Source organism: Mangifera indica, unplaced genomic scaffold, assembly GCF_011075055.1.
Source record: "Mangifera indica cultivar Alphonso unplaced genomic scaffold, CATAS_Mindica_2.1 Un_0002, whole genome shotgun sequence".
In the NCBI taxonomy this organism is placed as follows: Eukaryota; Viridiplantae; Streptophyta; class Magnoliopsida; order Sapindales; family Anacardiaceae; genus Mangifera; species Mangifera indica.
This window is the reverse complement of record NW_025401094.1, coordinates 1,268,496-1,283,970: the sequence shown is the minus strand read 5'-3', so window position 1 is coordinate 1,283,970 and position 15,475 is coordinate 1,268,496. Positions and strand designations below refer to the sequence as shown.

General features: G+C 34.3%; 1 protein-coding gene across 1 annotated transcript; it reads left to right on the top strand.

Moving 5' to 3' along the window:
- LOC123205251 (disease resistance protein UNI-like) lies at positions 1–10,914 on the top strand. The gene is made up of 7 exons (XM_044622171.1): positions 1–1,356; positions 1,633–3,102; positions 3,234–3,261; positions 8,544–8,683; positions 9,213–9,314; positions 9,678–9,728; positions 10,585–10,914. Exons 1-7 carry the CDS (start codon positions 1–3, stop codon positions 10,912–10,914), a joined length of 3,477 nt encoding a protein of 1,158 aa, XP_044478106.1.
- The last annotated feature ends 4,561 nt before the right edge of the window (positions 10,915–15,475 follow it).

The following is a 15,475-nucleotide window of genomic DNA, read 5'->3' as shown; positions in this document are numbered from 1 at the left end:
ATGGAAATTGTTACTTCATGTGTTAGTTCAATTTCTGAAATTATTTTCAGCCGCTTGTTCAAAGCAGCAGGCCGTCAGATTGGCTACCTGCTTAACTACAATGACAAAATCGAAGCATTACGAAATCAAGTTGAGGAACTCAAGGTTACCAGAGACAGGATGCAATCGAGAATTCATGCTGCTGAAAGAAACAGAGAAATTATCTTACTTGATGTCCAAATCTGGATATCTAAAGTTGATGATGTCTCTGCAGAAGCAGAAAAGTTTTTTGAAGATGAAGGCAACGTGAACAAGATGTGCTTCAAAGGGTGGTGCATTAATGTCCGATCACGTTACCGGTTCAGCAAGGTGGCAAAGCAGAAGAAAACGGTGATCACTCAGCTCCAAAAAGATGGAGAATTTCAAACTCTATCTCAGCCTGCTCCTCCTCCTTCAAGCATTATCATTCCAACTGTTGGATTTTCTGGAATTTTTGAATCCAGAGAATCAATCAAGAATGAAATTATGGAGTTCTTGAAAGATGACAAGGTCAGCATAATTGGAATATGTGGGCTGGGGGGTGTGGGCAAGACCACACTAGTGAAACAAGTTGGCAAACTAGCTGAAGAAGAAAAGTTGTATAATTCAGTAGTTATGGTAGTTGTGTCTCAAACCCCAAATATCATGAATATTCAAAGAGAAATTGCTTACATGCTAGATCTGAAGTTATTACCTGATTATCCTGAATCAGCGCGAGCAAGTGCCTTGTGGGAGAGAATTAAGAAGGAGAAGCAAATCCTCATAATACTAGATGATGTTTGGAGAAGAATTAAATTGGAGGAGATTGGTATTCCTTTTGGGAAGGACCACAGAGGTTGTAAGATCATGCTTACCTCTCGAAGCAAAGATGTGTGCGATGAAATGGATTGTGACAAAATATCTATTGTTAGAACTTTATCAAAACAGGAACCATGGGAGCTATTCAAGGAGCTTGTTGGAATGGATGTCGAAAATTCTAGCATAAGCCCAATCGCAAGAGAAGTAGTCGCCGAATGTGATGGCTTGCCAATTGCAATTGTGACAATAGCAAGCGCATTAAGGAACAAAAATGGGCATGTGTGGATTGATGCAACACGACAACTAAAAATGTCTACCCCAACAGATATCCCAGGGATGCAAAGAAGTGTGATTTCATCTTTGGAGTTGAGCATCAAATATCTAGAAAGTGATGATGCAAAATCATTGTTCTTCTTCTGTAGCGTGTTTCCGGAGGATTTTGAAATCCCAATTGAAGTTTTAGTTACATATGGAGTGGCTTTGAGGTGGTTCAAAAATGTTGAGACAATGAAGGATGTTAGACACAGAGTGCATGCTATTGTAAGTACGCTGACCTCTTCTTTTCTCTTGATTTATGGAAAACATCGGTACACTATGGAAGAGTGTGTAAAATTGCATGATGTTGTACGTGATGTTGCACATATAATAGCACCTAAATACAACCAAATATTCTTGGTCAAAGTTGGCACTGATCTAAAAGAGTGGCCAAACAGAGATACATATGAAGAGCTCATATGTATCTCATTAATGTCAAATGATATTAAAAAAGTGCCAGATGTGATGGAATGCCCAAAGTTACAGTCTTTATTATTGTAGGGAAATTCTAGAATGGTTTTCCCTAACAATTTCTTTCAAGGCATGAAAGATCTTAGAGTTCTAGACTTGAGTAAAACTCAATTATTGCCATTGCCAGAGTCACTTTCTTTGTTGGCAAATCTTACAACATTGTATCTTAATGGTTGCAAGTTAGGTGACCTATCTATTATCGGGCAACTATGTAAACTAGAAATTCTTAGCCTTAATGATTCTAATGTTAGGGAGATCCCGATATCTTTTAGTCGATTAATTCATTTGAGGTTATTAGCTTTGATCGAGTGTAACGAGCTTGCACGAATAGCACATGGTGTCATATCTTCTCTGTGTAAATTGGAGGAGTTGTATGTTTTAGAAAGTTTTGAGCATTGGGATTATGAAGGAGATGAGGGGGGCTTGAGAAACAATGCAAAACTTGCTGAGTTACAATCTTTGCCTAGACTAACTAGGTTGCAAATTAGTATCCCAAACTTGAATTTCTTAATTGATAATGATGTGCCGTTCAAAAACTTATCAAACTTTGCAATAATAATAGGTGGTGTAGGATATTTTGAAAAGATCGACTTTATGATTTCTTCAGAAAAATATTCAAGAAAACTGTTGATGTTAAATGATGATAAGGTTATGATTTCAGGATTGATTAATTGCCTAAAGAATTTGGTAATTGAACAAACGGAATATTTAGAAGTAGACACGTGTAAATCAGTGGTATATATATTTGATTGTGAAGTGCTTAAGGTGACATATGGAAAAACAAAGTTGCTTTCGCCTTTAAAGGAACTACATTTGACAAATCTACCAAATATGACACATGTATGGAAAGGTGAAACTCAATACATAACCCTTTGCAACTTGAAGAGAATAAAATTGTCGGGGTGCCCAAAGTTAGTAAAGCTATTTTCACGAGATTTATTGCAGAGTCTTATTTGTCTGAAAGAAATGGAGATAAGTTATTGTGGCAATCTAGAGGAGATTTTCATAATGAGAGAAGAAGAAGAAATAATACCACCAAGGAAAGATCTCACCACAACCTCCCCAAGTTTGGGAAACTTAACTTCTGTACAAATAGTAGGATGCAATAAATTAAAAAGTCTCTTCACCCCCTCCACAGTCAAAGGCCTTGTGAAGCTCAGAAGTCTTCTAGTATGTTCTTGCTCAACATTGGAAGAAATAGTTACAAATGAGGAAGTATCATCATCATTAGCAAAGAAGATTGTTTTTCCTAGTTTGTCCTACTTGGGGCTTGTGCAGCTAAGTAACATTGGTTGTTTTAGCTCCAACTCATTTTCTATTGAATTTCCAATTTTGGAGGCACTTCGCATATTTGCATGCCCAAAATTGAAGATTTTTGGTTATGGAGAACAACTGACACCAAAACTCAACAAAGTTACAATAGATATGTTTGGTTCAGACAGAGTACGATGGATGGGTAACCTGAACTCTACAGTTGAGCAATTGTTCATAGAAGAACAAGTATGTGAATTAGATAATTGTTGATTGTAAAAAATTGTAAATATTTTTGAATAAATTGTATTTGTCTTCTTAAAATATGTTTAGTTAGCAGTATGACATTAATAATCTAAAAATTGTGATTGGTTTTGCAGGAGGAAATTGCAAGGAAACGACTAATTGGTATGAATTATGTATCACAAATTCAATAACAAATAATTATTCTTGTTGAAGTAATTTAAAGATTTTATATTTGTAATTACATCTTTCATAATCAAGGTACTGAAATTCCCTCACTCTAAGGCCTACTTACTGATAAAAGAGAAGGAAAGTCCTGAGTTCAACTTCTGTCACTCTTGTGAAAATTTTTAATTAAAAAAAAAAAGAAGGGAAGCAATTCTACAGGGGAAATTAGCGATAATTTTACAAGTATAGAGGGCTTTTAATACTTTTATTCAAAGTGAGGGTGCATTTTGCCGGATCTGGGATTTTTTTAGTATTATAAATTTGTTGTAACCGAAATGGTAGTTTTACCTTTATTTTATCACGAACTGATCTACCTTTACTTTTTACTTAAAGGCGAAGGAAGATCTTCCTGTTAAAATCAACGGCCTTAGGCTTCCCGTCGATACCATCTGCCGCAACCCTAAAGGCTTTGAGTTCGACAAAGAAGTGTGCTCATGGCAGTGGTATGTGGAATATTATATATTTATAAAAGATTAATGTCATTAATAACAAATACAAACTATACTGTAGGCTTATGGGTTCTGTTTCTTTCTTCAATGGCTTGATACCACAGCAAAATAGTTTGTTTAGATTCACATGAGAAAATTGTAACAGAAAATGCAGGGGAGTACAGGGCATGGAATTGTAGCAGAAAAGGAAAAGCAGACAAGCTGAAGAGGTTTTAGGTATCATTTGTAATTTATACTGTTGTATTTTTATTCATTAAATTTTTCCTAGAAATAGCAAGGAATAAAATCCTTACTTCAATATTAATGATTATGCATTATCAATATCACAAACAGGTGGGCAATTTCAGTGTGGCAAGGTTGCATGCTGATGGAAACTTAGCAGATGAGACACTTGTCATATGCTCGTTTAATTAAGGTACTGAACTCCCTCACTCTTGCTGATACAGCTCTAATGCCAATTTAATTTGTCATACTGCTACAATTCTTTTCTTTTTGAGCATCGATTATTAACAAAAGATTTATTTGGTTGAAATTTGTGATGCAAAATTTAGGGGAAAACAAGCTTGAAAACAGGTTTGTTAACAAATTGCCATCAATGTATTCTCATTATTACATTACTTGTAAGCTCAAATGACTTAATGATCCAATATAGAAGAAATAATCATGAACAAGAAAGGAGGAAAGGCGGATGTTTGCATCAACAGAGAGGATGGTGTTCCTAGCTTAAATAAGATCAAACTCACTTTGTTTCAGAAGAGGATTTACCCACAGTTCTCTATTTCTACAACTGGGTTAAGAATCTGTCTGCTGGAGAGAATATATTAGGTGCTGCTTCTGTTTTAGTACATTCTTTGATTGCTTGCCTGTAGTAAATTAATTTTTATATCATAAACCATTTCTGAGTGAGAATCATATGCCAAGTAGGATGCATATATATCAAGGCTGCCTGTTTCTATCATATGGGCCCTAGTATCAACAATTGGATGACGTGATTCAGAAAGCGTTGGAGAAATTACCTAAGCCTGATGAGGTGCATTTAAATTTCTGGAAATACTCTTCCAGTATATGATTCTTTTGCAGCACAAAAATCAGTGTATGTATGTGTGTGTGTGTATATATATATATATATGTTAAAATTTGACTTTTATATGTGGAACTGCAGGTAATGAAATTCTTTAGTGCCCATGGAGTACCAGTCAGTTATGTTGAGAATGCTAGTGATCCATAAAAAGACCAGACAGAGGAGTGCAGAACTTGAAAAGCTGTGGATTCGGCAACAATCACACGTTAACAAGCCAGGTTTGACAGTAAAACCCAGTTTCATAAGTTTTAGATTCATCTTTCTTGCCTGCCCGTAATTACGAGTACTGTCACAACTATTGTTTATTGACTTTCTTGATCTCTAATATTTTTTTCCACCATTAGGATGGGCACTATAATGTTTTGTTGGTTAATTCCTTGGAATATTCATTTCTTTCCCTTCTTTTGTTTTGTTAGTCCAGTAAGGCCTGTACAATGATTGAAGCCCGACAATGATGAAGTTCTTATTGAGCTCTGCTAGAAAGGTGTTAAGAGTCTTCTTGTAGTGCCAGTCAGGTACTTGACTAGTTGCCACAATAGTAATTTTGTAGTCAATATGAGCACCAAAATGGCTATCTACAAGGTTAAATTAATTATAGGATTTACAATTGCAGCTTTGTGAGTGAGCACATGGAGCAGAGGGAGTTACCTCTTAAATGCACTTCAGAACTGGGGAAGTGTACCAGTTTTATATACACTTAAGATTTATGGATGTCCGATAATGAAGACCTTTGATTATGGATGTCCTTCTATCTTAATCATTGTTGTGATACATCCACTGATTAAGATAGAAGGACAATGAATGTGTAACCTTGACCCTACAGTACAAAAATTTGTTTAGGTATGTGAATTAATTAGTTGTTGATTGTAAACAATTATCTTTTTTTTTTTGATAAATTGTGTTTGAAAATAATTTTCACATGATAATAGCAATTTTCTTCCTAAAATATGTCTATTTAGTTAGTCATAAATTGTCTAAAAGTCTGATTTGTTTTTCAAGAGAATTAGGAAGGTTCAACTAAATGGTATGAATCTTGTATCACTAAATAATTTTTCCTTTATTTTTGAATTCGAAGAAGAAGAACAGACTTATGTTGCAATATGTTATAAAGGTATGAATCATGTTCATCAATAATTTCCATTAATTTTTTCCAAAAAAAAAAAAGAATACCAACTATATCTTTTTTTGATTGTGCATTATTATTATTTTCTTTTGTTAACTTATTATGCTTTATCAATGTCAAAACACAGCTGGCAATTTAGCGAGGAGACTCTTGTCACAATCTAGGTAGTGAAATTTCTACACTCTTGCTGATATGATATAGCTCTTAGGAAGGGAAGCAATTCTGTAAGGGAATTAACGATAATTTTTCAATTATGAGGGATAACTGGCTGGCTCTGGGATATCTTTTTAATTATTTTTTTAAATATATTGCAACCTAAACGATAGTTTAGACACCCCCACAATTATCTTTTCTTTTCTTAAAGGCCAAGGAAGATCTTCCTGTTAAAATCAACGGCGTTAGGCTTCCTGTCGACACCTTAACACTTTGAGTTCGACAAAGAAGTGTGCTCATGGCAGTGGTATGTGCTGCTTTTCTCTTCTATCATAACTTTTGTTACTGTTGTTTGTTAGTTTTCTCATTTTCCATCAATGTAGTGGGTTTAGTTAGGTTGAGCCGTCTTTTCTATAACAAATGAACTTTGATTTAATTGTCTAGAGATTGACAAAATCTGAAGTGTAATTAATTGTAGTAGAAGTAAGAGTAGAAAGATTACCTGAAATACATCAACTGAAACTTGATTCTACAATGCATACTGTTTTGAATCTTGTTCATCAAATTATTATAATTAGAATCAAATTTAACATTAATTTTATATTGATTAAAGTTCATTTGCTAGCAATGCAAGAGCGTGGCATGTTTATGTAAGAATTCAATTCAATTGTAAATATTTATACCATTTGAACAATATTTGGATGTAAAATACTTTCTTCTTTCTTCACTGGCTTGATGCCCCTTTACCATAATCACAATATAGTCTGTTTAGATTCACATCAGAAAAATGGTAACAGAAAATGCAGGCGAATACAGAGCATGGAATCGTAGCAGAAAAAGAAAAGCAGACAAGGTGAAGAGTTTTTAGATATCATTTGGAATTTATAGTCTGTTGAATTTTGATTCATTAAATTTTTCCGAGAAATAGCATCAAATAAAATCCTAATTGCAACATTAATAATTATGCATTATCAATATCACAAACAGGTGAGCAATTTCAGTGTGGCAAGGTAGCACGCCGATGGACGCTTAGCAAAGGAGACACATGTGATATGCTCATAATTTTGGTTCTGAATTCCTTCACTCTTGCTGTTATAGCTCCAATGCATATTTAATTTCTCATACTGATACAATTATATTGTTTTTGAACATAGTATGAAGAAAGCATGCATGTGGTTGAAAATTTGTAATGGAAAACTGTGGTGAAAACAAGTTCGGGAACAGGTATGCAACAGATTTCCATGAATGTTTTCCCATTATTACATTCTATGTAAGCTCAAATGACTTAATGCTTGAATATAGAAGAAATAATCATGAATGAGAAAGGAGAAACGGCTGCTGCTTGCATCAACAATTGGGTCAGGCATCTGTGTTCTGAAGAGAATTTTTAGGTGCTGCTTCTGAAGAGCATATTCTGTAATTTCTTGCCTGTAGTAAATCAATTTGTATATCGTAAACCATTTCTGAGTGAGAATAATATGTCAGGGAATATGCATATATATCAAGGCTGTTTCTATCATGCAGTCCTTGTTTCAACTGGAGGTTACATCAAGTCTATGGCTGACATGATTCAGAAAGAGTTGGAGAATTCTCTAAGCCTGGGGAGGTGCATTTAATTTATGGATATACTCTTCTTGTATATGATTCTTTTGCAGCACAAAATCATTAAATATATTAAAATTTGGCTTGCCTGGGTTGTGGTCATTTGATGGGATTAGCTCTCTACAACATTTTCTGTTACATCTTTATGTGGAACTAGAGATAATGTAATTCTTTACTGCCTATGGAGTATCATTTAGTTATGTTGAGAATGCTGGTGCTCAGAACAAAGACCAGATGGAGAAGTGCATAACTTGAAAGGCTGCGGATTTGGCAACAATCATACTCTGACATGCCAGGTTTAACTGTAAACCCAGTTTCATAAGTTTTAGCTTCCATCTTTCTTGACTGTCCTTAATTATAAGCATTTTCACAATTGCTGTCTACTGACACTAGATGACATATTTTTTGTCCTCTTCATTGGGTTGTGCACTGTAATGTTTGGTTGGTTAATTCCTACACTGGTGAAGTTCTTGTTGAGCTTGGCCAAAAAGTTACAATGAGTCCTCTTGCATTTCCAGTCAGGTACCTGATTAGTTGCCAAAATAGCAATTTTGTGTTGACATGAGCACTAAAATGGCAATATACAATGTTAAATTAATTGCAGTATTTACAATTGTAGCTTTGTGAGTGTACACATGGAAACATTTAAAAGAGATTTGCAAGGAGTACAGGGAGTTAGCGCTTGAATCCAGCATTCAAAAGTGGGTACATGTACCCGCCCTCAACAAACAGGTATGTAACAAATTGCTATTAGTATTTTCTCATTATTACATCATTTGTAATCTCTAATGACTTAAATGCTTGAATATAGAAGAAATAATCATGAATGAGAAAGAAGAAAAGGCTGCTGCTTGCATCAACAGAGAAGATGGTGTTCCTAGCTTAAACGATATGAAACTTACTTTGTTTCAGCAGAAGATTTTATCCACAGTTCTCTATCTCTACAACTGGGTCAAGCCTCTGTGTTCTGAAGAGAATATTTAGGTGTTACATCTGTTTTAGTATATTCTCTAATTTCTTGCCTATAGTATATCAATTTGTGTATCATAATACCATTTCTGAGTTAGAATAATATGTCAGGGAACATGCATACCTATCAAGGATGTCTGTTTCTATCATGTGGTCCTGTTATCAACGAGAAGGTAACATCAAGCCTATGGCTGACTTGATTCACAAAGAGTCGGAGAAATTCTCAAAGCCCTAGGTGGTCATGATATTCTTTAGTTCCTATGGAACCTTAAAGGCCAAGGAGTTAGCAACGGTCATACTCTGACATACCAGGTTTGATTATAAAACTCAATTTCATAAGTTTTAGCATCCATCTTTCTTGTCTGTCCTAAATTATGAGCACTGTCAAAACTATTGTCTATCCATCTTTCTTCATCTCTGATATTTACCCTCATCATTAGGTTAGACATACAATGTTTGGTTGGTTAATCCCTTGGAATTTTCATTTCTTTCCTCATCTTTTGTTTTTTAGAGTCGAGTAGGACCAGTACAATGGTTGAAGTTCTACACTGATGAAGTTCTCATTGAAATTGGCCAACAAAAGTGTTATGAGTCTTCTAACATCTTCATTCAGGTAAATGATTAGTTACAAAAATAACAATTTTTAGTGTTGATATGAACTCTGAAATGGCTATCTACAAAGTTAAATTAATTGTTGTTTTTACAATTGCAGCTTTGTGTGTGAACACATAGAAACACTTGAAGAGATTGACATGAAGTACAGGGCTTTGGCTCTTGAATCCAACATTCAAAACTGGGGACATGTACCCGCCCTCAACTGCATATCTTCCTTCATCAGGAATCTCCAATGAAGACGTCCATGACTTTGTCAGATATGCTATCAAAATGAAGAGGTGAGAGAAGGAAACAGAATCAGAGTGATTCTGTCCCAACTAACATTTTTTGATAAATTGGAGTCATGTTCCCATTTATGTAGCAGAGTGAAACACATGCAGTTGCAGATGAATTGAAAGCAGCTAGAAATGAAGTAATTGACTGCATCCCATTCCCAGATGCAAACTGAGAGCCATACTTTTCACAAGCAGAGTGAAGGTGATGATGAAATTATGCAGAGATCAAACGAAAGGAAATTGACTGAAAGTGATGCTGTGTCCCACCAAGTGGATTACTATGTCGTCCATTAATGATAAATCATTAATGTTTATCCATTGATCATGCCATTTATGCTTAATGTTTATTATTAAGTGTTGGCCTAATCTCTTTCAGAATTCGGGTCACCACTATACTATATAAATAAAATTGTGAAATAAATTGCTTTTCTCTTAATTGATCAAATTTATTTCATGCATAGGCTTGTGAAATCATTAAATCATGTAATAGAAATAAGATCTCCACAGCACTTTATTGATTTTATGAGAAAAGAATATTAAGCCCGAGTTGAGAGCAAAGCTGTTTGGAATTGGAGCAAAGAATGAAAGGAAAGCATAATCTTTTCAATTATATTGGAACCACAGAAGCCTTGAGACCCAAGGCAAAGTATAAGTCTATATGAAATCTTTTGTACTTTAATGCTTTTCTCTTTTCTCTATCAATTGCTTGACGCTGTAATTCTTTTCCTTTGTGTTACAACAGATTCTTAATTTTGTTTTGAGGAAAAGAATATCTTTTTAAGAGGTGAATTACAGGCCATTCACCTCTCTTTCCATCATTTTTCTCACATCATCTTTCAACAATCAGAAACAAAGAAAATTAAGAACAGGGAAATTTGTGTTTCAACTGTCAGTTCAATTGCAGGGAACATTTCCAATTGCCTGTTCGATGTAGCAGGCAGTCATATTGGTTACCTGCTTAACTACAATGACAACATTGAAGGACTAAGATAGCAAGGTCAGAGACTCGAGGCTATCAGAGGTGACATACAAGTGAAGATTGATACTGCTGAAAGAAACAGCGAAATTATTTTACTTGCTGTCCAAAATTGGATATCAGAAGTTGATAATGCCATTGCTGAAGCTGAAAAGTTTTTGGAAGGGGAAGTCAAAGCAAACAAGACAGGCTTCAGAGGGTGGTGCATCAATCTCAGATTGCGTTACCAGTTAAGCAAGCTGGCAGAGCAGAAGACGGCAGTGATCACTCAACTCCAAGAAGATGGAAAATTCCAGGCTCTATCTCTGTCTGCTCCTCCTCCTTTGGGCATTATCATCCCAACTTAGTTGAAATATGTCATGGTAACCTCTCAATTCAGTCTTTCATTAAGCTTAACTCTTTAATTGTGGATAATTGCTATAGGCTGTCGAATATTTTTACAAGTTATCTATTACAAAGGTTTCAAAATCTACAATATTTGAAAGTAAGTGGTAAATCAGTGGTATCTATATTAGATTGTAATGAGCTTAAGTTGGCATATGGAAAAACACAGATGCTCTCATCATTAAAGGATTTAGATTTGGATGATCTGCCCAAGATGATGCATATATGGAAGGGTGACACTTGACTTATAAATCTCTACAACTTGAAGAGATACCAAAAGTTAATTAAGCTATTTTCACAGGATTTATTGCATAATCTTATTTGTTTGAATAAATTGACGGTTATATTGTGTGATAATTTAGAGGAGATTTTCATAATGAAAGAAGAAAAGGAAATAATACCATCAAGTAAAGATCTCAACACAACCTCCACAAGTTTGGGAAACCTGACTTCTATTGATATATCATGTTGCCCAAATTTGAGAAAGCTCTTCACCCCCTCTACAGTTAAAAGCCTAGTAAAGCTTAGAACCTTCGGAATAATTGAATGCTCGACACTAGAAGAAATAATCACAAATGAGGAAGAAACATCATCAACATCATTAAAGAGGATTTTGTTTCCTAGTTTATCCTAGTTGAACCTTGAAAGACTAAACAACCTCGGTTCTTTTAGCTCAAGCCCATATTCTATTGCATTCCCAGTTTTAGAGACACTTCATATATTTGGATGTCCAAATATGAAGATCTTTTGTAATGGAGAATTGCTAACACCAAGACTCAATGAAGCCGTGTTGAATATTCATACTCATAAAGGAAGATTGATGGATAACCTTACCTCCATCATCCAACTATTGTTCTTTGAAGAACATGTATGTAAATTAATTAGTTGTTTATTATAAATTATGGATAATACTATATGTACAAACAAATCATTTAAACATAAGGTAATAGCATTTCATTAGGTAATTTTAAAATGAGAAAAAAAAGTAAACAATTATGTCACCTTGTCATAAGTTGTCACCTCAATTTATACATAAAATTTTGTACAATTCTTATGATTCTTGTTTTGAGTAATTTAAAGATTTTATATTTGTAATTACTTCTTTAATTTTTGAATTCAGTTGTTACTGAAATTTCCTCACTGGAGGACCTACTTATTGTCTGATAAAAGGGAAGGGAAACAATTGTACAAGGGAAATTAACGATAATTTTACAAGTATGGAGGGTTTTTGTGATAATTTTATTCAAAGTGAGGGGAAATCCGGCTGGCACTCGGGTTTCTTAATATTTTTTAAATTTATTGTAACCTAAATGATAGTTTTACCTTTTAATTTTTGGCAAAGACACCCCACTATTATCTTTACTTTTCATGATGGCCAAGGAAGATCTTCCCGTTATCAACAGGGCTAAGCTTCCCGCCAATACCATTTGCTGCAACCCTACTGGCTTTAAGTTCGACAATGAAGTGTGCTCATGGCAGTGGTATGTGCTCCACTTTTTCTCTTTTATCATAACTTTAGATATATATTTTTTTTTTGGTTTGGTCAATTTCTAATCAATGTGGTGGGTTTAGTTCGGTTGAGCTATCTTTTCTATTACAAATGAACTTTGATTTAATTATCTAAAGATGGACAAAATCCGAAGTGTAAATAATTGTAGTGGAAGAAAAGGCAGAAGGATTACCTGAAAAGGCATGGAATGAGACTTGATTCTGCAATGCATACTGGTGTGAATCATGTTCATCAATTTTTTATAAACACAATGAAGTTAAACATCAACTTAATATTGAATAGTGAGCTTCAAAGAGGCAATTTGCTATCTACCAAATCAAAGTGGGAATTGTGTTCAATGTTCATTTCCTAGCAATGTAAGTCCTCGAGATGTTAATATAAGAATTCAATTCAATTGTAAATATTTATACTATTTGAACAATATTTGGATGTAAAATAGTTTTTTCTTTCTTCAATGGCTTGATGCCCCCTTACCATAATCACAATATAATTTGTTTAGATTCACATCAGAAAACTGTAACAGAAAATGCAGGGGAATACAGAGCATGGAATTGTAGCAACAAAAGAATTGCAGGCAAGCTGAAGAGGTTTTAGATATCAGGTGGAATTTTATAGTCTATTGAATTTTAATTCATTAAATTTTTCCTAGAAATAGTGACAATCAAAATCCTTACTGCAATATTAATGATTATGCATTATCAATATCGTAAACAGGTGGGCAGTTTCAGATTGGCAAGGTTGCATGCTGACAGAAACTTAGCAGAAGAGACACTTGTCATACACTCGCTTAATTAAGGTACTGGATTCCCTCACTCTTGCCGATATAGCTCTAATGCCAATTCAATTTGTCATACTGATACAATTCTATTGTTTTGGAACCTAGAGTATGAAGAAAACATTCATTTGGTTGAAATTTGTAATGCAAAATTTAGGGCTGCCTGTAGTAAATCAATTTTCATAACATAAACCATTTCTGAGTGAGAATAATATGCCAGGGAAGATGCATATGTATCAGGGCTGCCCGTTTCTATCATACAGGCCCTTGATTCAGAAAGTGTGGGAGAAATTCCCTAAGCCTGATGGGGTGCATTTAATTTCTGGAAATACTCTTCTTGTATATGATTCTTTTGCAGCACAAAAATCAGTATATATATTGAAATTTGACCTGCCTGGGTTTTGGTGTTTTGATGGGATTAGTCTCCACAGTTTTTCTTTGACTCTTATATGTGGAACTACAAGTAATGAAATTCTTTAGTGCCCATGGAGTACCAATCAGTTATGTTGAGAATGCTAGTGATCCATAAAAAGACCAGATGGGGGAGTGCAAAACTTGAAAAGCTGTGGATTTGGCAACAATCATACTTTGACATGCCAGGTTTGACTGTTAAACACTGTGTCATTAATTTTGGATTCATCTTTCTTGTCTACCCGTAATTACAAGCACTGTTGCAATTGTTATTCATTGACTTTCTTGATCTCTAAAAAAGTTCGGCAAATAAAGTTTCAAACACAGTAACATTTTTTTTTCAAAGTTCCAAGACATAGCAAGGATTTTGTTTGTTGCACAAGAAAATGGGGGAAATTATTTTTCCCATAATTAGGGAATAGATCTGTTGAATACAGTTCTTGATTTAGTTTGATGTGTGAAAAGAATTTGTTTGGTGATACTTGGAAATAATCAATACAAACACATTTCTGCTGCTTCTTTTTCTTCTAACATATCGTAGATGTTCTTTTAACATTATCAAATCCATATTATAGAAACTTTAAAATGAATTCGTACAGAAATGGGATTTCTATGAATTAGATTGCTACTTTCTAATTTTATATGAAAATAATAATAATGTTTTTATTAAGCCAGAGTTAATGTGTCACTTCAATGTGTTGAGAAATCAGAGCTTAGCTCTCTTGCTGAACTGAATCAAGTGTTATGTTACCAGGCAACTGCAGATGGATTGCAGGAAACAAAAGCTGAAGAGAGTGCAAATAGGATGCTGGGATCTAAAACTGATGTGAACGTGCAGGAGTTGCAGGCATAGAAACTGAAGCAAAATCCAAAGCTAGGCCCCAAGGGGTGGACTTCCAAGGTGGAGAGCTTGGGTATAAATTTTCTGAGAGCATACTAAGATAATACTCTTGATTTATTGGTCACTAGACCCAGGGGTTCAGGTGGGTTCCTCGTTACCAAGAAAAGAAAAAACCCAAGAGCTACGAAAAGAAAACAGAATCATTTATATTCGTAAATTAGGGACTAAGACAATCATGTTTGTGCCATCTGTCAGGAAAATTGATGCAGGAAGGATTGATTGTCAATCCTGCAGCAAAGTTTTCCTTCCCAATTACAGAATGTGTTATGCAAAAAGGGTGTCAAAATGTTATGTGTTTTTTATCATTTGGAGAAAGGGACTTCTACCTTTCTTTTATTTAAAATTAAAAGAGTTAATTGGTCTCTCTAATCAAAAAGCCCAATAACTTATATCAATTTACACTTATAATCTAAATTTGATAACTACAATAGGAAGTATGTTGACCCATTTTTGAATGATCAGATTAGACCTATAAAATAATTTTTTTCTGAATTACACATTCACTCGGTTTTTAATTAAAAGGTTAACAAATTTAATCCATGTAGGCCCAAGTTATTTCAACATATACAACATAATTAAAATTGTAAAGTAAATTGATTATCTCTTAATTAATCTAATCTATCTCATGCGTGGGCTTGTGAAATCAGTAAATCATATTAAGTATTTTTAGAATAAAAATAAGATCTCTACAACACTTTAGTGATTATAGAAGAAAAGAAAAGAATATTAAGCTTGAACTGAGAGCAAAGCCGTTTGGAATTTGAGCAAAAAATGAAAGTAATGAATAATTTTTTCAATTATCTTAGAACCAAAGAAGCCTTGAGACCCAAGGCTTCTTCTATATGAAATCTTTTGTACTTTAAAGTCTTTCTCTTTTCTCTTTCAATTGCTTGACGTTGTAATTCTTCTCCTTTTTGTTACAATAGA